Source organism: Columba livia, chromosome 1, assembly GCF_036013475.1.
Source record: "Columba livia isolate bColLiv1 breed racing homer chromosome 1, bColLiv1.pat.W.v2, whole genome shotgun sequence".
Lineage (NCBI taxonomy): Eukaryota > Metazoa > Chordata > Aves > Columbiformes > Columbidae > Columba > Columba livia.
This window is the reverse complement of record NC_088602.1, coordinates 12,301,466-12,320,279: the sequence shown is the minus strand read 5'-3', so window position 1 is coordinate 12,320,279 and position 18,814 is coordinate 12,301,466. Positions and strand designations below refer to the sequence as shown.

The 18,814-nt window shown below is 39.3% G+C and overlaps 1 protein-coding gene across 6 annotated transcripts in view; it reads left to right on the top strand.

The window, feature by feature from the left end:
- Positions 1-18,814, top strand: part of SLC36A4 (solute carrier family 36 member 4) — a 128,687-nt gene that overhangs the window by 16,770 nt on the left and 93,103 nt on the right. For all 6 annotated transcript variants that reach the window (XM_021280130.2, XM_013370619.3, XM_021280128.2 and 3 more), the window contains 2 exons: positions 9,374-9,601; positions 10,807-10,905. In XM_021280130.2, coding sequence (XP_021135805.1) covers positions 9,374-9,601; positions 10,807-10,905 — 327 coding nt within the window. The remainder of the gene's footprint in view (positions 1-9,373; positions 9,602-10,806; positions 10,906-18,814) is intronic.

Genomic DNA, 18,814 nt, shown 5'->3' with positions numbered 1-18,814 from the left:
TGTAATTAGTGAAGTGCATGAGAAATAAGATGTGGCGGGTTACTGAGCATTAAACGTCCATATGGGCTCTTATTCGTAGAATCATAGAATTGTTCCGGTTGAAAGAGACTCTCAGGATCATCAAGTCCAACCATAACCTGACTCTAGCACTAAATCATGTCCCTAAGAACCTCATCTAAACACCTTTTAAACACCTCCAGGGATGGTGACTCCACCACTTTCTTTGGGCAGCCTGTTCCAAAAAGGGAGAATAAAGGTGTCTTGACATAGCTTAACTTACTTTAATTAGGAAGAAGAGTGTCCCCTTGGGCAGTTAGTACACCCAAGATGGCATGTCTTGTTCTTTCCCTAGTAGATGAGTATTTATATTGTGTTTATAAAGTATTCCAAGTTCTACAAATGAAATCCTGTCCAGATGAGGCAAATTTGTGTATTTGGGAGGTGGATACTCTGTAACTTGCATCTTGGCAGAGAAAAAACCCCACAAGCTTAAAAACTACAGTCCTTCTGTCACAATCTATCTCAATACCTAAAAATCCTATCTTACTTCTGATGTGCTTTTGCTTTGGAAGTGGGGATTTTTATTGCATCCTTTGTAACAGAAGTTTGAATTGCAGCCTTCCCTGTCAAATAGGTACCTGATCAACCAGTCATTATATATGTGTTTTGACTTTAAACAAAATGTAAGACTGAATGCTTATTGACCCAGGCTTTTGTAGATATTAAACAAAATGAAACCTTTTCAGGAAACTCGTTGCTGCTTTCTTGAAGAAGAGTCAAAAGATCTCAGAGGGAAGTGACCTCTGCAAAAGCAGTAGCTGCAGAGACCCATGACATGTGCCTTGTGAATGAATTAAAGTCATCGGGAATTCAGAAGTTCCACTTTCAAGTGTATTTGATTTAGGTTGCCCTGCGCTTTTCCCTCTGGGAAGGAGAAAACTGTGGTTTCTTCTGGCATCTTTCTGTTGCAGAAATCTGTCCCGTAGAGGGCACCAAAGAACACACATTGTTGCTGCTGTAAATGGCATTATTTGAGGTAGTGGAGAGATGAGGAAGGTGAGCAGAGGGAATGACGGGTGGAGAACTTACATAAAGGAAAAACATAGGAAAAAATCACTAATACCAGTCAATACATCTGCGTTATGCTCTGTACTTTTATTATGTTTGCGTGTTGGTGTGTTTGCAAATTAAAAGTCCACCAGAACCAGTGAGAACCTCCACTGAGATGTTTTCTTCTATATTCCTAGTTAAAACTAGTACCCAACAAAACTTAGCAGTCTCTTCCTTCAGCTTTTTTACTATTACACAGAACAAAAAAGCAGCAAAGCATTTTGGAGCGGTTCTGGCACATGAATTGAGTATCCATTAGTCCACATTACTTTGAGGGGACTATTTAGTTAGACACACAGTGGTGCATTCAAGTCTATTTATTTCATCTTTGGAATTCTGCAAAATATTTGATATACCCTTCTCACTAATGGATATGCAGCATAGCTTCTGGTGCCAAATCTTTTCTGATTAGTGTTTGTGGGATTGTAACTGTTGGCAGCATTATGTTAGAGTTTTCTAGATGATTTGTGCTACAACACACTATTTCCAGTTACATCAAATTTCAAACAAACTTTTTTTTCTTAAGGGATGTTTTCCTGGAGTACTGAAGAGTCTTAAGTTGGTAGAGAGAGTTCTGGTTAACTCTGACGGGCTGCAATAAGGGTGTTATGGGTGAAGGTGTCTAGAATGGAGAAGAATGGTGAAACTGGAACAAGGACTTTGGCTGCAGCAGGACTGGAACAGGAACACTGGGGAACACTGTGTTCAAAAGAGCACTACCCTCTTTTATGCCGTAGTTACTTTGCTTTTCCTGCTTGAGCAACAGAAGACAAGTCAAGAGCTTTGAAATTTATCAGACTGCGCATGGATATGTGCTGAGTTCTCTGGAGAAGTGTCTTTTTCACATTGTTTGCTTATAAAGTCAAAAAATGAAAACATGCTCTTGCTGTGTGGGAGATGATCCATCAGTGGGGTGCTACATCATGGAATTTTGATTATTTTCCAGTTATTGTAAAAAGGAAAAACCCTTCCAAAACTTAAGAAATTGTACGTAGACTTAAACCTAGAAGTGTTAAAGATGTTGGAAAGTTGAGTAAATACCAGAACGAAATGAACTGTGAGACATTTATTTGGCCTGTTCACGCCAAATTACAGGATTACAAGACTTTATCTCTCTGATAACGTGTTGGTTTTGTGCCAAATCTGGCCTTGTGTATTGTACTGGCTATTGCTCTGAGCTGAATAAGGAAGGAATTAGGAGGGTTCAAAGACTACTGGTTTGATCCCACTAGATGTTGAAAAGTGCATGGACTGTATGAAGAAAGAGCAGGTTTTGGGATACAGGCAAGGAAACAGTGGTCTTGGCTGAAGAGACTGAGGAAACAGAATTATTTCTTGCTTCTGAGGTAGTTCTTATAACAAGTGTCTTCATCAGTTGGACTGAATTTTCTGCAGTCACTAGTTGTGCATTAGCTGTTTTCTGAGTGCCTGACATACGGAATCTGATGACCGAATTTGCACAAGTGTTTGATCTTCCTGGGTACAACTGAAGTGGGTGGATGCTGTGCCTGGGCTGTGTAAATGAGACGGTAGGTGAAGCACTCCTGTCAGGAAAGCTGTTTCAGACATCACACCATCGTGTAACTTAATGCTTGAATAACTGAAGTGGCTTCTGGTTAAGTTGCCTTGTGACTGGGGACATCAATAGCCATCATGGTCACTATTCCTAGTGACTTCAGTGGCTGCGTACTTCCTTTCTAAAACCATAATATTTCCTCATGTGGTTTAGGGAAATGTTTGTGGAACTACCCCCGGTACAGTCATGTACTGCTATTCCAATGATATTTCAGATTATGTTGCCTTGTTTAGGAAAATGACAGATATGATGTCTGCTGTTCTTGGCCCAGCGTGACTGTCATGTGCAGTGATACACTAGCAAAGAGCAGCAGGAGATTGGAAGTGATTGTTGTCCAGAAGAGGAATCTGGGATTAAATTAATTAAAATAATTCAGGAGACTAGGTTAGAGAGATGGTGAGTCATAATCCATCCTAACACAATCAGCAGAGAACTTGCACTGAGCTAAACAGCATGTAAGAAAGAGTTCAAAAGAGAAGGATGTTTTCCTGCAGCTCTGTGGTTTTTTACTTGTTAGAACAGTTGTAAGTGTTATCTGATTTTTTTTTTTTAAATAATCTAGTACAACACTTTCAAAGTGATGGTGATGGTAATGTTAGACTGCACCTAAGCAAATCAGAATAATCTCATCTTCATTAGAGTTTTCCTTTGCTGCTCTTTACTACTGAATCGCCCAGAGCCCATTATTCCACTCCAAGAAGGAGAATACTGATCCTTACATTTTATAATTTTTGCATTTTACTTCCAACTCAGCTTTCTTCCACCTGTCAGTTGCTCTTGCCTGTTTGTTTAGCTGTCCCACAAGATTAACCTTTGCTGGATCTTGTCTGATGTGCCTTTTCTGAGTCTTCAGTCATGTCTCAAAATCCACCTCTGAGGTATGGATATTTCCTTGCCTGAACTCTAAGTGGTACTTCCCTGACTGACATTGTTATAGCTGCTTTCACAGAATCACAGAACGGTTTGGGTTGGAAGGGACCTCTGGAGATCATCCAGTCCAACCCAGCTGCTAAAGCAGGTTCACCAGAGCAGATCACACAGGAATGTGTCCAGGTGGGTTTGAATATCTCCAGAGAAGGAGACTCCACAACCTCTCTGGGCAGCCTGTTGCAGGCTGTGGCACCCTCAAAGTAAAGAAGTTTCTCCTCGTGTTTAGATGGAACCTCCTGTGCTTCAGTCTGTAAAATGCTTTATTGACAGGAAGTTGATTTAAAGGTATATATATCCACAAAAGGGAATAAACTGGCCTCCTGTGCTTTTGCATCGGTATAACTGTGTCCATAATATCAGTTACATGATGTATACATGTGCATGTATGTGTATATAAAATTGACTTCTAAAGTATTTTAGTAATGCAGAAACTTGTGTATAATGGAGATAATGAAACCAGATTGACAGTCAACAGTTGAACTGAAACTTTCAAAAGTTTCTTTTTTGTAATAAATTGAAATATTAATTTTCATGTCATGGGCTTCACATTTTGCTGCAAGCCAGTCGAGAGTAAATTTCAGAAACCTCTCCCTCACCCAGGCAATTCTGCTGTCTTTAGCGGTGGTACAGTTCACAGTAACTTCTTCAACCGTTGGCAAGCCGATCTCTAAGATACTCTGCCTTAGGTCTGTGTGCTTTCAGCAGTTATTAGGGGGTAAGTGGAACTTAACTAACCATTTCATGTGTTTTTTCTCTCTACAAAGCCATAATCCTCCATGGGATAGGCTTTGGGAAACAGGGCTGTTTCAAGTAGGGTTCTGATTTTCTTTTTTTATTTATCTGAAGACTTATAGCAGAATAATCCTCTGGGGTTGGTCAGATCTCAGTAGGGTGTAGGCTATCACAAATAAATAAGGTTTGTTCCATTTTCTGAGTAGAGTTACAAAATACCTTTATACAATGACAGTTGCGACCATACAGAACAAAGATAGGAAGAGAGTGAAGAATTACCCTGCTTTATACTGTCGAAGTCTGGCTAAAGCGGTGCCACTGTTGTGCTCTGGAGACAAAGGAAGGAATCTGGGACCAGGTGGGCTGTATCTGAGAGTGCTGGGTTAGGGTTAGACCTGAAGTCTTTGAAAGACGATACAGAGTTTGGGACATCGCTGAGAACCAAGGAGAGGCAAATGTTGTACGTATCTTCATAAAAGGCCAAAAGAATAATTTGGAGAATTAAAAGCCATATAGCGTCTCTCCAATCCCTTTGAAAATCAAGGTTTGAGTCTTCTTGGAGCACATTTCAGGACCCATGAGGGAGAATAAGGAGACTGGATTTACCAAGGGCCTGACAAACTTGATTGCCTTCTGTAAGATAAAAGTCTGAATTTGTACATAGTGAGAAAGCACTAGATGTCACCTTGACTTTAGCAATGTTTTTCATGCTGTCTCTGGCAACATCCTCGTGTCCAAGTAAGGATTTTATGGGATGGATGGATGGGTGGACGGATGGGCAAGTAGCCCTGACAGCAACTAACAGCATCTGGGACTGTATGAACAGAATTGCTGATGAACAGATTGAGGGAAGTTGTTATCATCCTTTGCTTTGCATTTGTTAGATCGCATCAAGAATACTCTGTCGAGTTTTAGATATCCTCAATACCAGAAAGTCTTCGACAAACTGGAGTGAGTTTAGGGGAGAGATGCTGAAATGATCTGGGCTGGAGCACTTGCCCTGTGCCAGGTGGGGACACTGGGCTTATTCAGCTCAGGGAAGAACTGGCTTAAGGAGGACTTAAGAGCTTCTCAGGACTGCAAAGAGGTTGTCTAGAAAATGGAACCAGGTTCTTTACTGAGGTCAAGTGGGAGGACAAGAGAAATTGGTCATAAAATAACACACAAGTTTCTGACCCAAGGCAAAGAAAACCTTCAAAACAGTTGGGCACTGGAACCAGTTGCCCACAGGGCTTGTGCAGTCGCCATCCTTAGAAGTTTTTAAGATCCAGCTGGAGAATGGGGAGAGGAACAGTCTGGTTTGACCCCATAGCTGATGGAGGTGTGAGTAAGCGATTGGGCTACAGATCTCCTGAGGTCCCATCTAACCTCAGCTATTCTATGATTCAGTGAATGCAAACCTCCATTTTTCGACGAGGTGATGAAGAAGAATGTCAAGAATACAATTTTTTGTGTAGTAGATGGGAGACTTGACAACGCAAAGTGACTCAAATGAGAGATGGTGTGGAAGAGAGGGAGGGGCAGCAGGAAGGCTGTGAATATTGTGGAACTGACATTTATTCCAGACGTAGAATTTCAGCTTTTGGGTTAAAAACATTAAAGAATTAGATGTTTTTCATAGTTGAGACTAGGACAGCTGTGACTGAAAATGTGGTTTACTCAAAATATTGATCTGTTCTGAGCAGGTTCAGCATTGAATCTTTTTTTCTTCTTTTTCTTCCCAGCTAGAATGTCTTTAATGCTCTGACTTATTTCTTTAAACTGTATTTCAAGGAACAGGATCTGATGCAGGCTCTGCAAGTCATGGCGTTTGTAAGAGTCCATTTGGCCTCCGCTCCCTTCCTCTGATGGATGCACAGGCAGGGAACAGCGGGGCGGGGGAAGGGGTACCATGCTCACAGTGTTGTAAAGCAGACCACAGTGGTTTATTGTTGGAATATAACTCATATCTGAAACATGCCAGTGGGAGATGGGAAGCTTGGGTCAGGGAGTTGCAGTCTGATAATTTTAGTTGGCCAAGTTTTACTGCTTCTGCATCAATATTAATTCATCTGATGATGACTGTGGAGAGTTTGTGTGCAGCTGAAGTATCTTCTTTCTCTGTGCTTTCCTCAATATTCCTCTGAAAGTAAAAGGCAGGTAATTATAAAGGCTATTTCGTATGACCACACTTCCCTAACACAGCGTGGAGGTGTGATCTCATCTTAGGTCTGTCATCAGGGTAGCTGATCACAGTAGGCCTAGACTTGAATAGAATTATATAGAATAGTGTGCATTGTATTTTCCAGCTCTATTAACCAGTAAACTGTGGTTGAATATCTAGTTGGACTTTGGTGGTATTAATAGAAAAAAAAAATCAAATATTTCTGATTTCAGGAACTTTTCATTGATGTTAGTGTGGGCAAATGGAATGCCTCTGTCTTAATGGAAAACTGAAGTGGCTGAATGCTTGAAATTATCTGAGTAGAAGCTGGTTTATCTTGTGGTATTTCAAAAATGTATTTTAGAACCTGAACTGTATCCTGCCTGTGGTTTGTGGTGCGTGGTTGGTTTGTTTGTTTTTAAGGAACAAATCTTTTATTATTTTGACTAATAGCTTATCAGGCTACAGATATTTGTATAAATTGAAGGCAAGCTATGTTAAATATTTATTGTAACTGAGGTTTTCAATGGGACTTTCATGCTCAAATCGCATTGTAATGCTTAGAAAACCCTCTCACACGTTCTTGTGTGCAGAACAGCTCTGGCTACCCATGGACACATGCGAGCAAGTAAACACGTGAGGCTGTTGGTAAAGTGAAAGGCAATTAAAGTGCTTGTTCTGTATTTCTGTTTTAAGTGTGATGGGAAAGCAGGAAACTTCTACAGAGAACATTACTTCATGTGGCATTAGGGAAGTAATTTGGATAAGTGTTTGACATATTGCTTGGCAAAGTGGAGTTATTGTAGCTGCGTGAATTCACTGGAATTCAGTTCTAAACGTATTTAGCTCTTTGTAGGTTTCTAAAAACATTATTGGTATGAAAACTAACAGATGTTAAATGTCTTGTAAGTGACACTTAAGAGTTTTGCAAGGTGCAACCCATCAGTGTTGCTGTAATGACTGCTGTCCTCTGTTTTCCTTTAAAGTGAGCTTTCTGGAAAATGTGGTTACAGAATTATATAGTTTATTTTTCCCTTTATCATAATGAAAAAAATCTGTATAGTGCTTTTTGTTACAGGGAAAAGAATTTTAAATTGTCTGCCTGAGTTTGTGGATTGTTTGAAACAATGGAAATAAAGTGAATTATGAAATTTACTTTTCTCCTAGACTTGTAAAGTCTGAGTTTTGGCAGACTTGCCAATTTGAATGACTTGGTTTACACACAGTTGGTTTTACATTATCAACTCCCACTAGCTCGTGAAAGTCTGTAGTGCCAGTGGTCCCTTGACTGCCTACCGTATCTCCAGCCTGTCCTCTTTTCTCCATGTTCTGCCTCCAAGTAAAAAATTAATAGCCCTGAGTTACTGTGGCTTATAAAATAAAAGAGATGCCATGAAGTAAATATGCTATTTGCTTAGGACTGCCATGCCTACATAAAAATTTACATTGCAATGGTAATACTTGCCCCTTAATGTGTTTGGATTTTTGAGGCAGAATCTATGATCTTATTATTTCACTGGCACAGATTAATGACATTTTAAAGAACAGACCACATAGAAAGAATGGCCCATAAATTAATCATCTTGGGACCATGCCTGTGAACTATGTGATAAGGATAATAGTATTTAAGGTTTGCTACACCTGTGCGCTCCCTGTGATTGCAGGGTTATGCAGTCTTCCTCTGAGTTCAGTTCTATATTAAGTTTTAAACTGTGGCTCTAGTAGTTGCTTCTCTGACACTGTTTCAGAGTATTGTCTTCAGTTGTTTTGTTATATATTGATTTCCTGCTTTTGTTTAAGTCTCTCTGTGCTATAAGAAACTGTTTTTTTCCCACTGCCTGTGTATCTTTTCATAGTCATCAAGCCAAAGGCTTTTTGCAGCATGAACAGATTAAGCACAGTCATGTGCTGGTTTGTAACATGTCAAATGCAATGGAAGGGAAGAGGAAAGGAGACACTCTAGGGAAAAGGCATGATAAGATTTAAAACAAATTGATTTCAACTGTTATAATTTTACAGCAAGCAGAAAAACCACCAGCTCCTGATGTTTTGCTCATGGTTTGCACATGGCACAGAATATATTTCCACAAAACAAATTTTGGCAGTTATGGCCACATTGACATTTTTCCAAAAGAACCATTGGAAGTTGTGAACAGTGCCAAACTCAGTCTTCTGAATTGAACCATAAGCAACTATTGTAATGTCATATAGAAAAAACCTAATACACTTTCACATTGTTTACTACTGTTTATCTGCAGTCATTAATTTATACCAACTCAACTCTCAACTCTCTCAGAGCTCCTGGTTTTTAAAGTTGATTTGACATTGATAAATAGAAGAGTGAAGAGTGAAAAATAAAATCATTTGGATTGGAAGACAAGCAGGTTCATATTCTGACATTATTTTGTATTGTGCTGCCGTGATGTGCATGGCAAAGGCATAAGGTCATGAGGCACTGGACTCGGGTACAGTAATGTTACTCATATAACTTACTCTCCTTAGGAAAATTCAGACTCTTAATATTTAGACCTAGATCCATCTTGATTGCATTCAATTTACCAAACTCTTCCTTTCTGAAAGGAATCTGATCTAAACTGCTCATGTGGATTTATTTCCTCTTTAGTCAGTGGTGGAATAAAGACACTTTCAGGTCTTTCATGTCCTGATTTCATCATTTGTCTTACTGATGAAACACTTGCTCAAAGTGCCTTGTCCTCCCCTCTGCGCTGAGAGGACAGGGATCCCAAAATGCTCGACAGTCAGCAGGTAAAGCAGAGGGACAAATTTCCCTATAGAAGAACAGCGATGTGACTGTATACTCAGTGCTACCACTGTTTAATATGTGGGGGATTTTGTTTCAGTTTGTTTTTTTTTTCCTCTAGGTCCATGAAGGATTATTGGAAGACAAGACTGCTCCCATAAATGTCAGTACCACCAGCAGTTCTTCTGAGAAAAGGAGTACTGATTTACGAATATACATGCTGTGTTTCCTGCCATTCATGATCCTCCTGGTCTTTATTCGTGACCTGAAGAGCCTGTCCTTCCTTTCATTGCTTGCCAATCTCTCCATGGCTGTCAGCCTGGTGATCATTTACCAGTATATTGTTAGAGTGAGTATTAAAAAGTTCCTTATCTTTTTTCTCTTTTTCAGTGTGGCAAGTTGTATTTGTTGTGTGTGGTGGTTGGACTCTGATAGATACATACTGACTGACAATTCCTGAAAGGCAGGGTTATCTTGTATCTAATTGAGGCATCTTAGTTTAAGGAGTAGTCTTAGTACTTGGGACACATACTTTTGAAAGAAGGGATAATATTGGCACACTTAAGATAACAAAGTATGTATTGTAACGACTTGAAGTCTTTGAGTGGAAGAATATATGAATTTATATGGGTTGCACACAGAACTGGCAAGGTTTTAATCTATGGTCAATTTTTTTGTCACAACGGAAGAACAGTTTCAATAACATTTATTTCTAGTGTTTCTCCAGTACAGTCGGGAAAAATTTAAGTCTTACCGTTTAAGAATATACATTGCAGACTTCTGTCTCCTGAGAAGTTGAATAGTTGCTGCATTTTCTGAATTGCTGCTGTTTTTCGTATTTGGAGGCATTTTGTAATGGAACAAATGAAACTGATGGCCGAAAAAAATCACACGTAGAAACCTCTACATTTTTCTTTCTCACAATTTTTGGAAAGTGCTAGGTGATCGATGCTGTTGCACACACGGTGTAGGTCAGTGGTGAGTGCCCCTGCTGTTAGAGAAAATTTTGACACGAGTGCCATGAGTGGGAAGCGGTGGATGAGGACGGAGCAGAAAAGCCACTGAGAGGTGTTGGCGGGGTGAGGGGGCAGGAGAAGTTACATAGAAGAGACTGGGGGAGATAGAGAGTGATTAATTGCTCTGCAGGAGCTCAGCTTGTATGAAAAAGATTTTCTTTTACTGTCCCTTATGGTTATGAAGAATATCTGTGCAGCATGAAAACGCAATGCTCTGAGAAGTTTGCGGAAGATTAAGCTTGAGTCGTGAGCTTTCCATTTTGGTTTAATTGATGCTCACTCATATAGACCAGTGTAATACTTCAAATGGGAAAATTTCTGGTGTTAGTAATATGAACATAGAATAAATATATCTGCAAGTGTCTGTGCTTGGGTGGGAAGGTGGCCACAAATTTGGGAGGAAAACAAGGGGTTGCAAATAGCAATGTATATATGTACTGAGTTTTCTTTCCTATAGCATAAACGCATCAGTCAAGTTGTAGGAGCATCTAACGTACTTTCCATAACACGTAACACTGTTCGCCTTTGTTTTCTTCAGGATATAGTAGATCCTCGGAAACTGCCTCCTGTGGTTGGCTGGAAGAAATACCCACTGTTTTTTGGGACTGCAGTATTTGCTTTTGAAGGAATTGGTGTGGTAAGTGCTTTCTACTGACTCTTTGAAGCACCTGAATCTGTGCTAGATGATGGGATACTGACAGTTTTACTGCTGTTGTTATTTTGTGTTTTTTGTTGAAGCACTAATCTCCCATGTTGATATGGAAAAGATTAATTTATCTTGTCAAATAAGGCAAAGGTTGAGAAAACAATATTCCCATCAGAGGGGAATTTGGTGAATACTGATTGCTACTTGGATATTTAGCACCTTCCCAAATTACAAGACTGTCTTTAGTTCTGAATAGATTGAGACAATAGTGTGATAATAACTAGTATAATAAATGCTTTATAATAATTTAATACTCAGCTAATATGATGATACTATAATTATAATGATTCAGCAGCTCAGTTTTAGGTGTTGAATGTGTAAAAATATAAATGCATCTTTATTTTCCTTTGGGACCACAGAAGACAAAATAATTTATTAGAAATGTATTATTCTTCCTGCTTCAGACTTGTCTATAGATGTGACTTGACAGAGATGGAGATGATAAGGAAAAGGATAGACATTTCAGAATACTGTTTTGATTTGTGGTCTTCTGATAATGAACGTCAGTTCCTCATTGTTTCCTGAAGGATGTCAATTAAATAGATTTATCACTCTGAAAATTTGGGTTTTAAAAGTGGATCTTTTTAAATCTCTTGTTCACTTATTGTTGTTTCTAGGGGCTTTCTGATTGCATCTCACACTAGCAAAGTTCTCAAGTTAGCACTTTTGTTCCACATGGCATATTTTTAAAAACAGCTGAAGAGGCTTCTGGGAATGGTAGATCATAATGTCTTTAAACTGTCAGGAAATTGCTACATACACTTTATTTGTTACTAATATAATAATGTACTTCAGCAAGTGTTACTGTATGCTTTAAACTAAAAAAACAACCAGCCCACAATCCCCCTCAAAAAAACCGAAACAACCCCAAAAAAACCCAACACAAACCAAAACAACCCCAAACCAGTATGCAATTATTGTTGACATAACACAGAAGAGTTTTCAATTCTCTTTTCTTCTCTGGAATTGTCAGCTCTGACTTAAACCAGAATACTGTACCTTGCTGTTGTATTATCACTGCCAGAAGAGCTGAATAGGAAAATCTTTTAACTGTTATGATGTTACCAGAGTGTTTTCACACACGGGAGATGTGGATCCGGTGACTGTGAATCTCCATTTCTCACACTGTTCTGGACTGTTTCTCAGACTGTGAACTGGCTGATGCAGAGTTTGGGCTGACGTAGATCTGAGTGCATCTGGAAGTCTTTCCTTTGGTCATCTGGAAGTTCCGTCATAGGAATCACAGAATCACAGACTGGTTGGGGTTGGAAGGGACCTCTGGAGATCATCTATTCCAACCCCCCTGCTAAAGCAGGTTCACCAGAGCAGATCACACAGGAATGTGTCCAGGTGGGTTTGAATGTCTCCAGAGAAGGAGACTCCACAACCTCTCTGGGCAGCCTGTTCCAGGGCTCTGGCACCTCAAAGTAAAGAAGTTTCTCCTCATGTTTAGATGGAACCTCCTGTGCTTCAGTCTGTGCCCATTGCCCCTCATCCTATCATTGGGCACCACTGAAAGGCGGTGTCCTCTTGACACCCACCCTTGAGATATTTATAAACATTGATGAGATCTCCTCTCAGCTTCTCTTCTCCAGGCTGAACAGACCCAGCTTTCTCAGTCTCTCCTCATAAGAAAGATGCTCCAGACACCTCATCATCTTCACAGCCCGCCACTGGACTCCCTCCAGTAATTCCCCGTCCTTCTTAAACTGGGGAGCCCAGAACTGTACACAGTGCTCCAGATGCAGCTTCACCAGGAAATCAGCCATTTGTCTGGGGTTGTTTGATGTCTACAGGTCTAGGGCAGAAAAACCATTCTCAGTGAATCAGGCAGATGGGACTGTACTAAGGTTAAATTGTATAGTCTGGGACAGACTACACATACTGCCTGTGGGTAAATGCTTGATACACATCCCAGGTGTGTCTACTGTGCTGTACCTGAGCAAATCTCACGTGTGTATTTGTAGCCAGGAAATGGGAGTCCTGTGACATTTGGTAGAGGTGGTTTATTGAATTATAGGCAGGGAATTGATTTATGGTAATTATTTTCTGGCACATTAGATCCCACATTAGACAGCTCCTTGAATTTACATCAGCAGTAGTAACATAGTAGAAGGACTGTCCAGAGCATGGTGCTTGATTGAATCCCTGATTCTTACTAATGACATCTTTGAGAACTCCAAACTTTTTTCCTTCTTTAATTTAAGAGCATATAATGTAGGGTTCATTTGAAGTGTGCCTTTAAAACATAGAAATACTGCTTGATATTTTTAGATATTAACATTATACGCTTATTGCATTTATTTCTGTGAAGGCTGTCTAAATTTCCTACTTGATCATAATTTACTTATTCTTTGAAGCAAATGAAGAGTGCATTTTAGTTATGCATGTGTTTGAATTGTTGTGGTAAGGAAAAAACCCTCACCATTTAATTAGATCAGCCCCTTAGTCTCTCTCTGACTCAAAATGGATTTATCTGATCTTGATCTTGTTGGGAGAGTCTTGATTTTAGATTTTGTTCTGAATGACTTGCAAATAACACTTAATACTGTGAAGCTATCTGAACATTGCATTATAAACAGAAGCCTTAAGGTCTTAATTTTATCAGAAAATTGATGATGGTTGATTCATTTTATGCAATAAGTTGGCCTTAAACAGGTCTCATTTTTGCTTTTTCTTTATTCCAAACATACGTTATCCTAATTCTCATCTGAGAGCTGCCAGATTACTGAATGTTACAAACAGGGACAGCAAATGAAATTCTGAGGTTTTTGGGCTGGTGAAGTCATCTTAAGCAGAACCTGTCAAGAGGGGAAAAATACCCTCAATTGTGTTTTTTCTACCACCGTTGTTCTATGTAAAATGGTCTTTCCTGCCAGGAACACTTAATGATGAACAATTCGAGTAGAGGAGTAAATGATCTATAAAGCACAGTATAAAACAGTACACTTTACACATAGCAGTCAGGAGGGTTTATTTTCAAAGATACTTAATTGATTTTGTTTTTATTAATAGGGGAGTGACTAATGTAGAGAGAAAGTAATTGGTAGTTCCTAATGCCATGCTCATTATGGGAACATGTTTGTCTGGTGTCTTTGAACCAAATAATAGGCTGCAGGGAAAATACTTTATCACTGATTTTTTTTTTCCATGCCATTCTTCCAAAAAGCTTTTTATATATATATATATATATATATATATATATATATTTTCTTTTAATTTAGCACTTAAAATATTACTGTAGTTCTTAAGTAACTCTATTAAAATTAGTGAGACTTAATTAAACAGAGAAGTCTAAAGTCCTGTTCACTATGGGGAATGTGATGCAGGGAGATGCAGTGATTCAGCAGATTCCTGGTAGGATTTTCATCTTGCTTCTGAAAGAGCATATTTCTCTTTTAGATGTTGAGCATTTGAACATGGGTTTTGGTTAAAATCCGTCATTAGTTTAGGACTGATTAGCTGTCCATGAGTAGTAAGAAAATCAGCAGTGTGGAAGTAATTTGGAGTGTTGTTGCCTTGGCTGTAGTCTATCCCTGGATGAATAGACTATAAGAACCTTAATTTTACTGCCTTGTGTCTGTAATAACCCAAAGAGGAAGAGTAGCCTGTTCATAGTTGAAATCTAGAATCTCAGATAAACCAAGGCAGTGCCTAGAAACTAGTACTTGTGTAATACTGAGAACTAGTTAAACATTTCATCAGCTAGTGCTATAAAACTGTTTTCAGATATTTTTGTTAGAAGAAAAATAATTAATATGATGAACCAATTTTATGAATATGATGAATCACGCTGTTCATATCTGCCTGTGAGATCAATCTGAACTCTTATTTGGTGGCAGATTTGAATAATTTTGTCATTTTGCTGGAGTCCAGGCAAGTTGTTCCTTTGTTGCTACAACTACCACAGCAGAAATAAGGTGCTGATTAATGTTAATGCATGCTGAACTCTGAGCGTGCTTGTAACAGGATTAGAAAGTACTGCAGTCTGTTCCTTGTGCCGCTCATTGCTTTGGTCCTTGTTTGACTTGTCTGTAAAAATGGGGTCACTGCTGATGGGTATAAGGTTCCTGTTGCAAAATGTGCCTGTCTGGGCGGCCAGGTGGTAACTGTGTGCGAACAGGAGGACTTGGCAGTGGGGGAACCCGTGATCCCGGAGCATCGAGTTCGCAAACAGCACCTGAGAGCTCAGTGCTGTCCATCTGGTGGTGATCACTCATCGTGTTGAGGGTTGGTTGGGGGTTTCAACACTTGTAAGTTAAGATTTTAAGATCATCAGGGTGACCTTGTGGAAATTGTGTTGACTACTGGCATCAATACAGTTTGTGGAACAGTAGTGGCAGCAGAAATGCAGTACAACAGACCGTTTAAGATACTCGGTTTTGTTTTAAAGTGAAAATTTTGGTCCAGAAGGCAATACTATGTTGATTAGGAGATAGAGAAAATGTTTATTCAGGCCTCGGTGCACCTTTTTGAGTACAGGGCTCAGCTGGGGATAGGAGAATCGGCCGCTTCTTGCACTCTGTGCTTCAGCTTCTCTCTGTCCAACGGTATCCTGTCCTGTATCAAAAACAGCGTGGTCAGCAGGACAAGGGCAGTGATCCTTCCCCTGTACTCTGCATTGGTGAGGCCACACCTGGAGTATTGTGTTCAGTTCTGGGCCCCTCAGTTCAGGAAAGACATTGAAGTGCTGGAGCGGGTCCAGAGAAGAGCAACACGACTGGTGAAGGGACTTGAACATAAGACCTATGGGGAGAGGCTGAGGGAGCTGGGGTTGTTTAGGCTGGAGAAGAGGAGGCTTAGAGGTGAGCTCAGCACTCTCTAGAACTACCTGAAGGGAAATTATAGCCAGGTGGGGATTGGTCACTTCTCCCAGGCAGTCAGCAATAGGACAAGGGGGCATGGGCTTAAACTCTGCCAGGGGAAATTTAGGCTGGATATTAGAAAGAAATTCTTTGCAGAGAGAGTGGTCAGGCATTGGAATGGCTGCCCAGGGAGGTGCTGGACTCACCGTCCCTGGAGGTTTTTAAACTGAGATTGGACATGGCACTTAGTGCCATGATCTGGTCAATGGACTGGAGTTGGACCAAGGGTTGGGCTTGATGATCTCTGGGGTCTTTTCCAACCCAGTGGATTCTGTGATTCTGTGATTCTGTCTGTGGGTTCCCTGTGCCAGATGTGCTGCCTGGCAAATCACAAGGCTGGTGTTCAGGCCACAGAAAAGTACCAACAATATTTGAATACAGGAGCTGCAGGTGATGTGATGGAGTGAAATGTGTCTTTCACAGAACACGTGACATTATATTTTGTAAGAATCACGTTCAAGAGCCTCATTCATTTTCCAAAGGTGGTTAGGTCTGTTTTTTCTAATGAATGTGAGATTTTTGTTAGTGAATTAAAAAGTAACTTCAGACTGTGCTCCTCAGTGTGCCCAAAATGTGGTTAAACCTCTTGAACATACTTTTCAGAAGGATATAAAACCTTCAGGCTCGGCTATGTCTGTAGCATTACCGTGTGCAGGTAATAGCTTTGCATAATGTTATGCTTATATAATAGCAGTTACCCTTAATGAATATTTTGCAGTGAAAGCCTGGTTGGCTTTCTCCTTCGAGGTATAAAATCCAAATCCAAATGTGGAAGTGACATATTAATATAAGCTTCTGGGGAAAGGAGGATGAAATAGATTCATAACGTTTAAACAAGAAAGATAATTTTTCTTCTTTGTTACATAGAAATATGCAAAGTTAAGTATGGTTTGTAGAATTGAATATGTTCTTTTTTTTTTCTTTCTCTGTTGAGTGCTGCAGACTGATTAGTCTAGCGAAGAGAAACGGTTACTTTCCAACATTAATTTCAGGTTTGGAAAATAAAGCTTCTGATATTTTAGCCTCTTACTTGAAATTATCTATTCAAACTGCTTTTGAAATTGGATATCACAGCTCTGCAGTAGAAAGTGGATTGGTATTTGTATACCAAAAGGCAGGCTCTGGAATCACATTAGGCAGCAGCTAACCAATTTCAGGAGATTTAAAAAAGAGAAAATTAAGTGGATTATCATTTTAAAATGTTGTTATTTGGATTTTGAAAGTGGTGCAGATGAGCTTGTTAGGTCTGTGGCTTTGAGATAAAAGCCTCTCATTGTCAAAAATTATTTTGCCAGATTTGTTTTATCTTTTAAAAAAAAATTAATGAAACCCCATGGCACTCTTCTGATGTCTTTAAGACCAGAAAGCATATGTCAGAAACAGACATTTAACAGGTAACATGACATCATCTAAATCTGCTTGGGACATCTCTAGACAGAAGTCTATCAATTTAATTAGTGTTCTTTTGAGATATGCAAAGACTTGTATCATCCAGTTGCAACAGAAGGGAGTTTTCAGAGGATGTTTTTGCATTCGGACACCCCAGTGTAGGTGACTGGATTTGCTGACTGTGGACATGACCTTCTCCTAAATGTACGTGGTGAATGTGGACTTGAAATGTCACATCTGCAAGAGGCTTGTTGTAGGTACTGTGCAAAATGGCTTGGTTTGAATGTCTTCTGAAGATGATTAATAAAAGAGAGGAGGAAAAAGGTTATGGGCAAATGTGTAGAAATGGAGAATGTTGTTAGAGGTAGCTGATAAAATGTTGTATGAGAAACTGTAAAAAGTTCATTGTCTTCCATAATCAGATCAATGTTGATAACATCTCAGGCAACTTGATATTACCTCTTTATCGAGTTAAATATTACTTATTGATATTGTTGCACTTCCTAAGTATAGAAAAACTTCCTTTTACCCTGGAGAGCCATTTGGCTGTCCATATTCCAACTTTAATACTTCATATATTCACGGTGAACCTTACTAACACAAAGACCCACGAGTATAACTTTCTTTCAGGCTCAGCAGTTCTCAGAAGTTAGTGTTCTGTAATGGGAACTTGGCTTCTGGATTTAGTTATTTTGTATAAAGCTTTTACTGTAAAAATTGATGTATAGTCACCATTTAGCTTGCATCTTTCTTTGGGTAATTGTAGCTGCCCTTTTATTTTCAATCATTAGGGATCTGGTAAGAAAAGTCAGATTTTTTTATTGTGCTTGTAAAAAAAAAAGTGAGCTTTAAAAGTGAGCTTTAAAAATGTATCTGAAAGTGATGGAATAAAAGCTTGTTGCTCAAATATTGTGTAAGACGTTTCCTGTACAGTGAAAGAGGAGATGAAAAAGGACAGGCAAACAGAATGGAGCGATGTAATAAAAATATGTTATGATCATTATTTTACTTTGAGAAACCATCCTCCTTGTGCAGACAGTTCCCCAGTACGCTGTAGGCTTGTAGATCCACCTCTCAGGGAATGAATTAATTCTTTGGGACCTTCTACAGACCAGTAGGAATGGGCCGGGCCTGGCCTGGGCTGCACTGGTTTACTGAGAATTCAGTCTTCTTTCTTTGTGGGTTAAGTAGTAGAATTTATGTTTACATACCATGAATACCTTCAATATCAGCACCTTCTGCTTTTTTGCTTTGAATTGAGGAGAGGTTTATTTTGTTGCAGTAGGACATGATTATAGATGTTTTGTTTTGTTTTCTTGAGCAAATGCTGATTAATACATTGGTTTTAATTTTCCAAAATTCTTGGCTTGTCTGTACCTTAAACTAATGAAACCATCTGTATAGCTGTCTCCTCTACCTGAAACACTTATTTTGAGAGGGTAAGGGATGGAGGATTGCTTCATTCTTGCCATTTTAGTGGTATTTCCTGAAAAAGGGAAAGATGACCATATCTATTTAAACATGAAGCATGTCTGCTATTAAGTTGTCCAGTACAAGATTAGTTTTTAGTGGCCATGACAATTAAA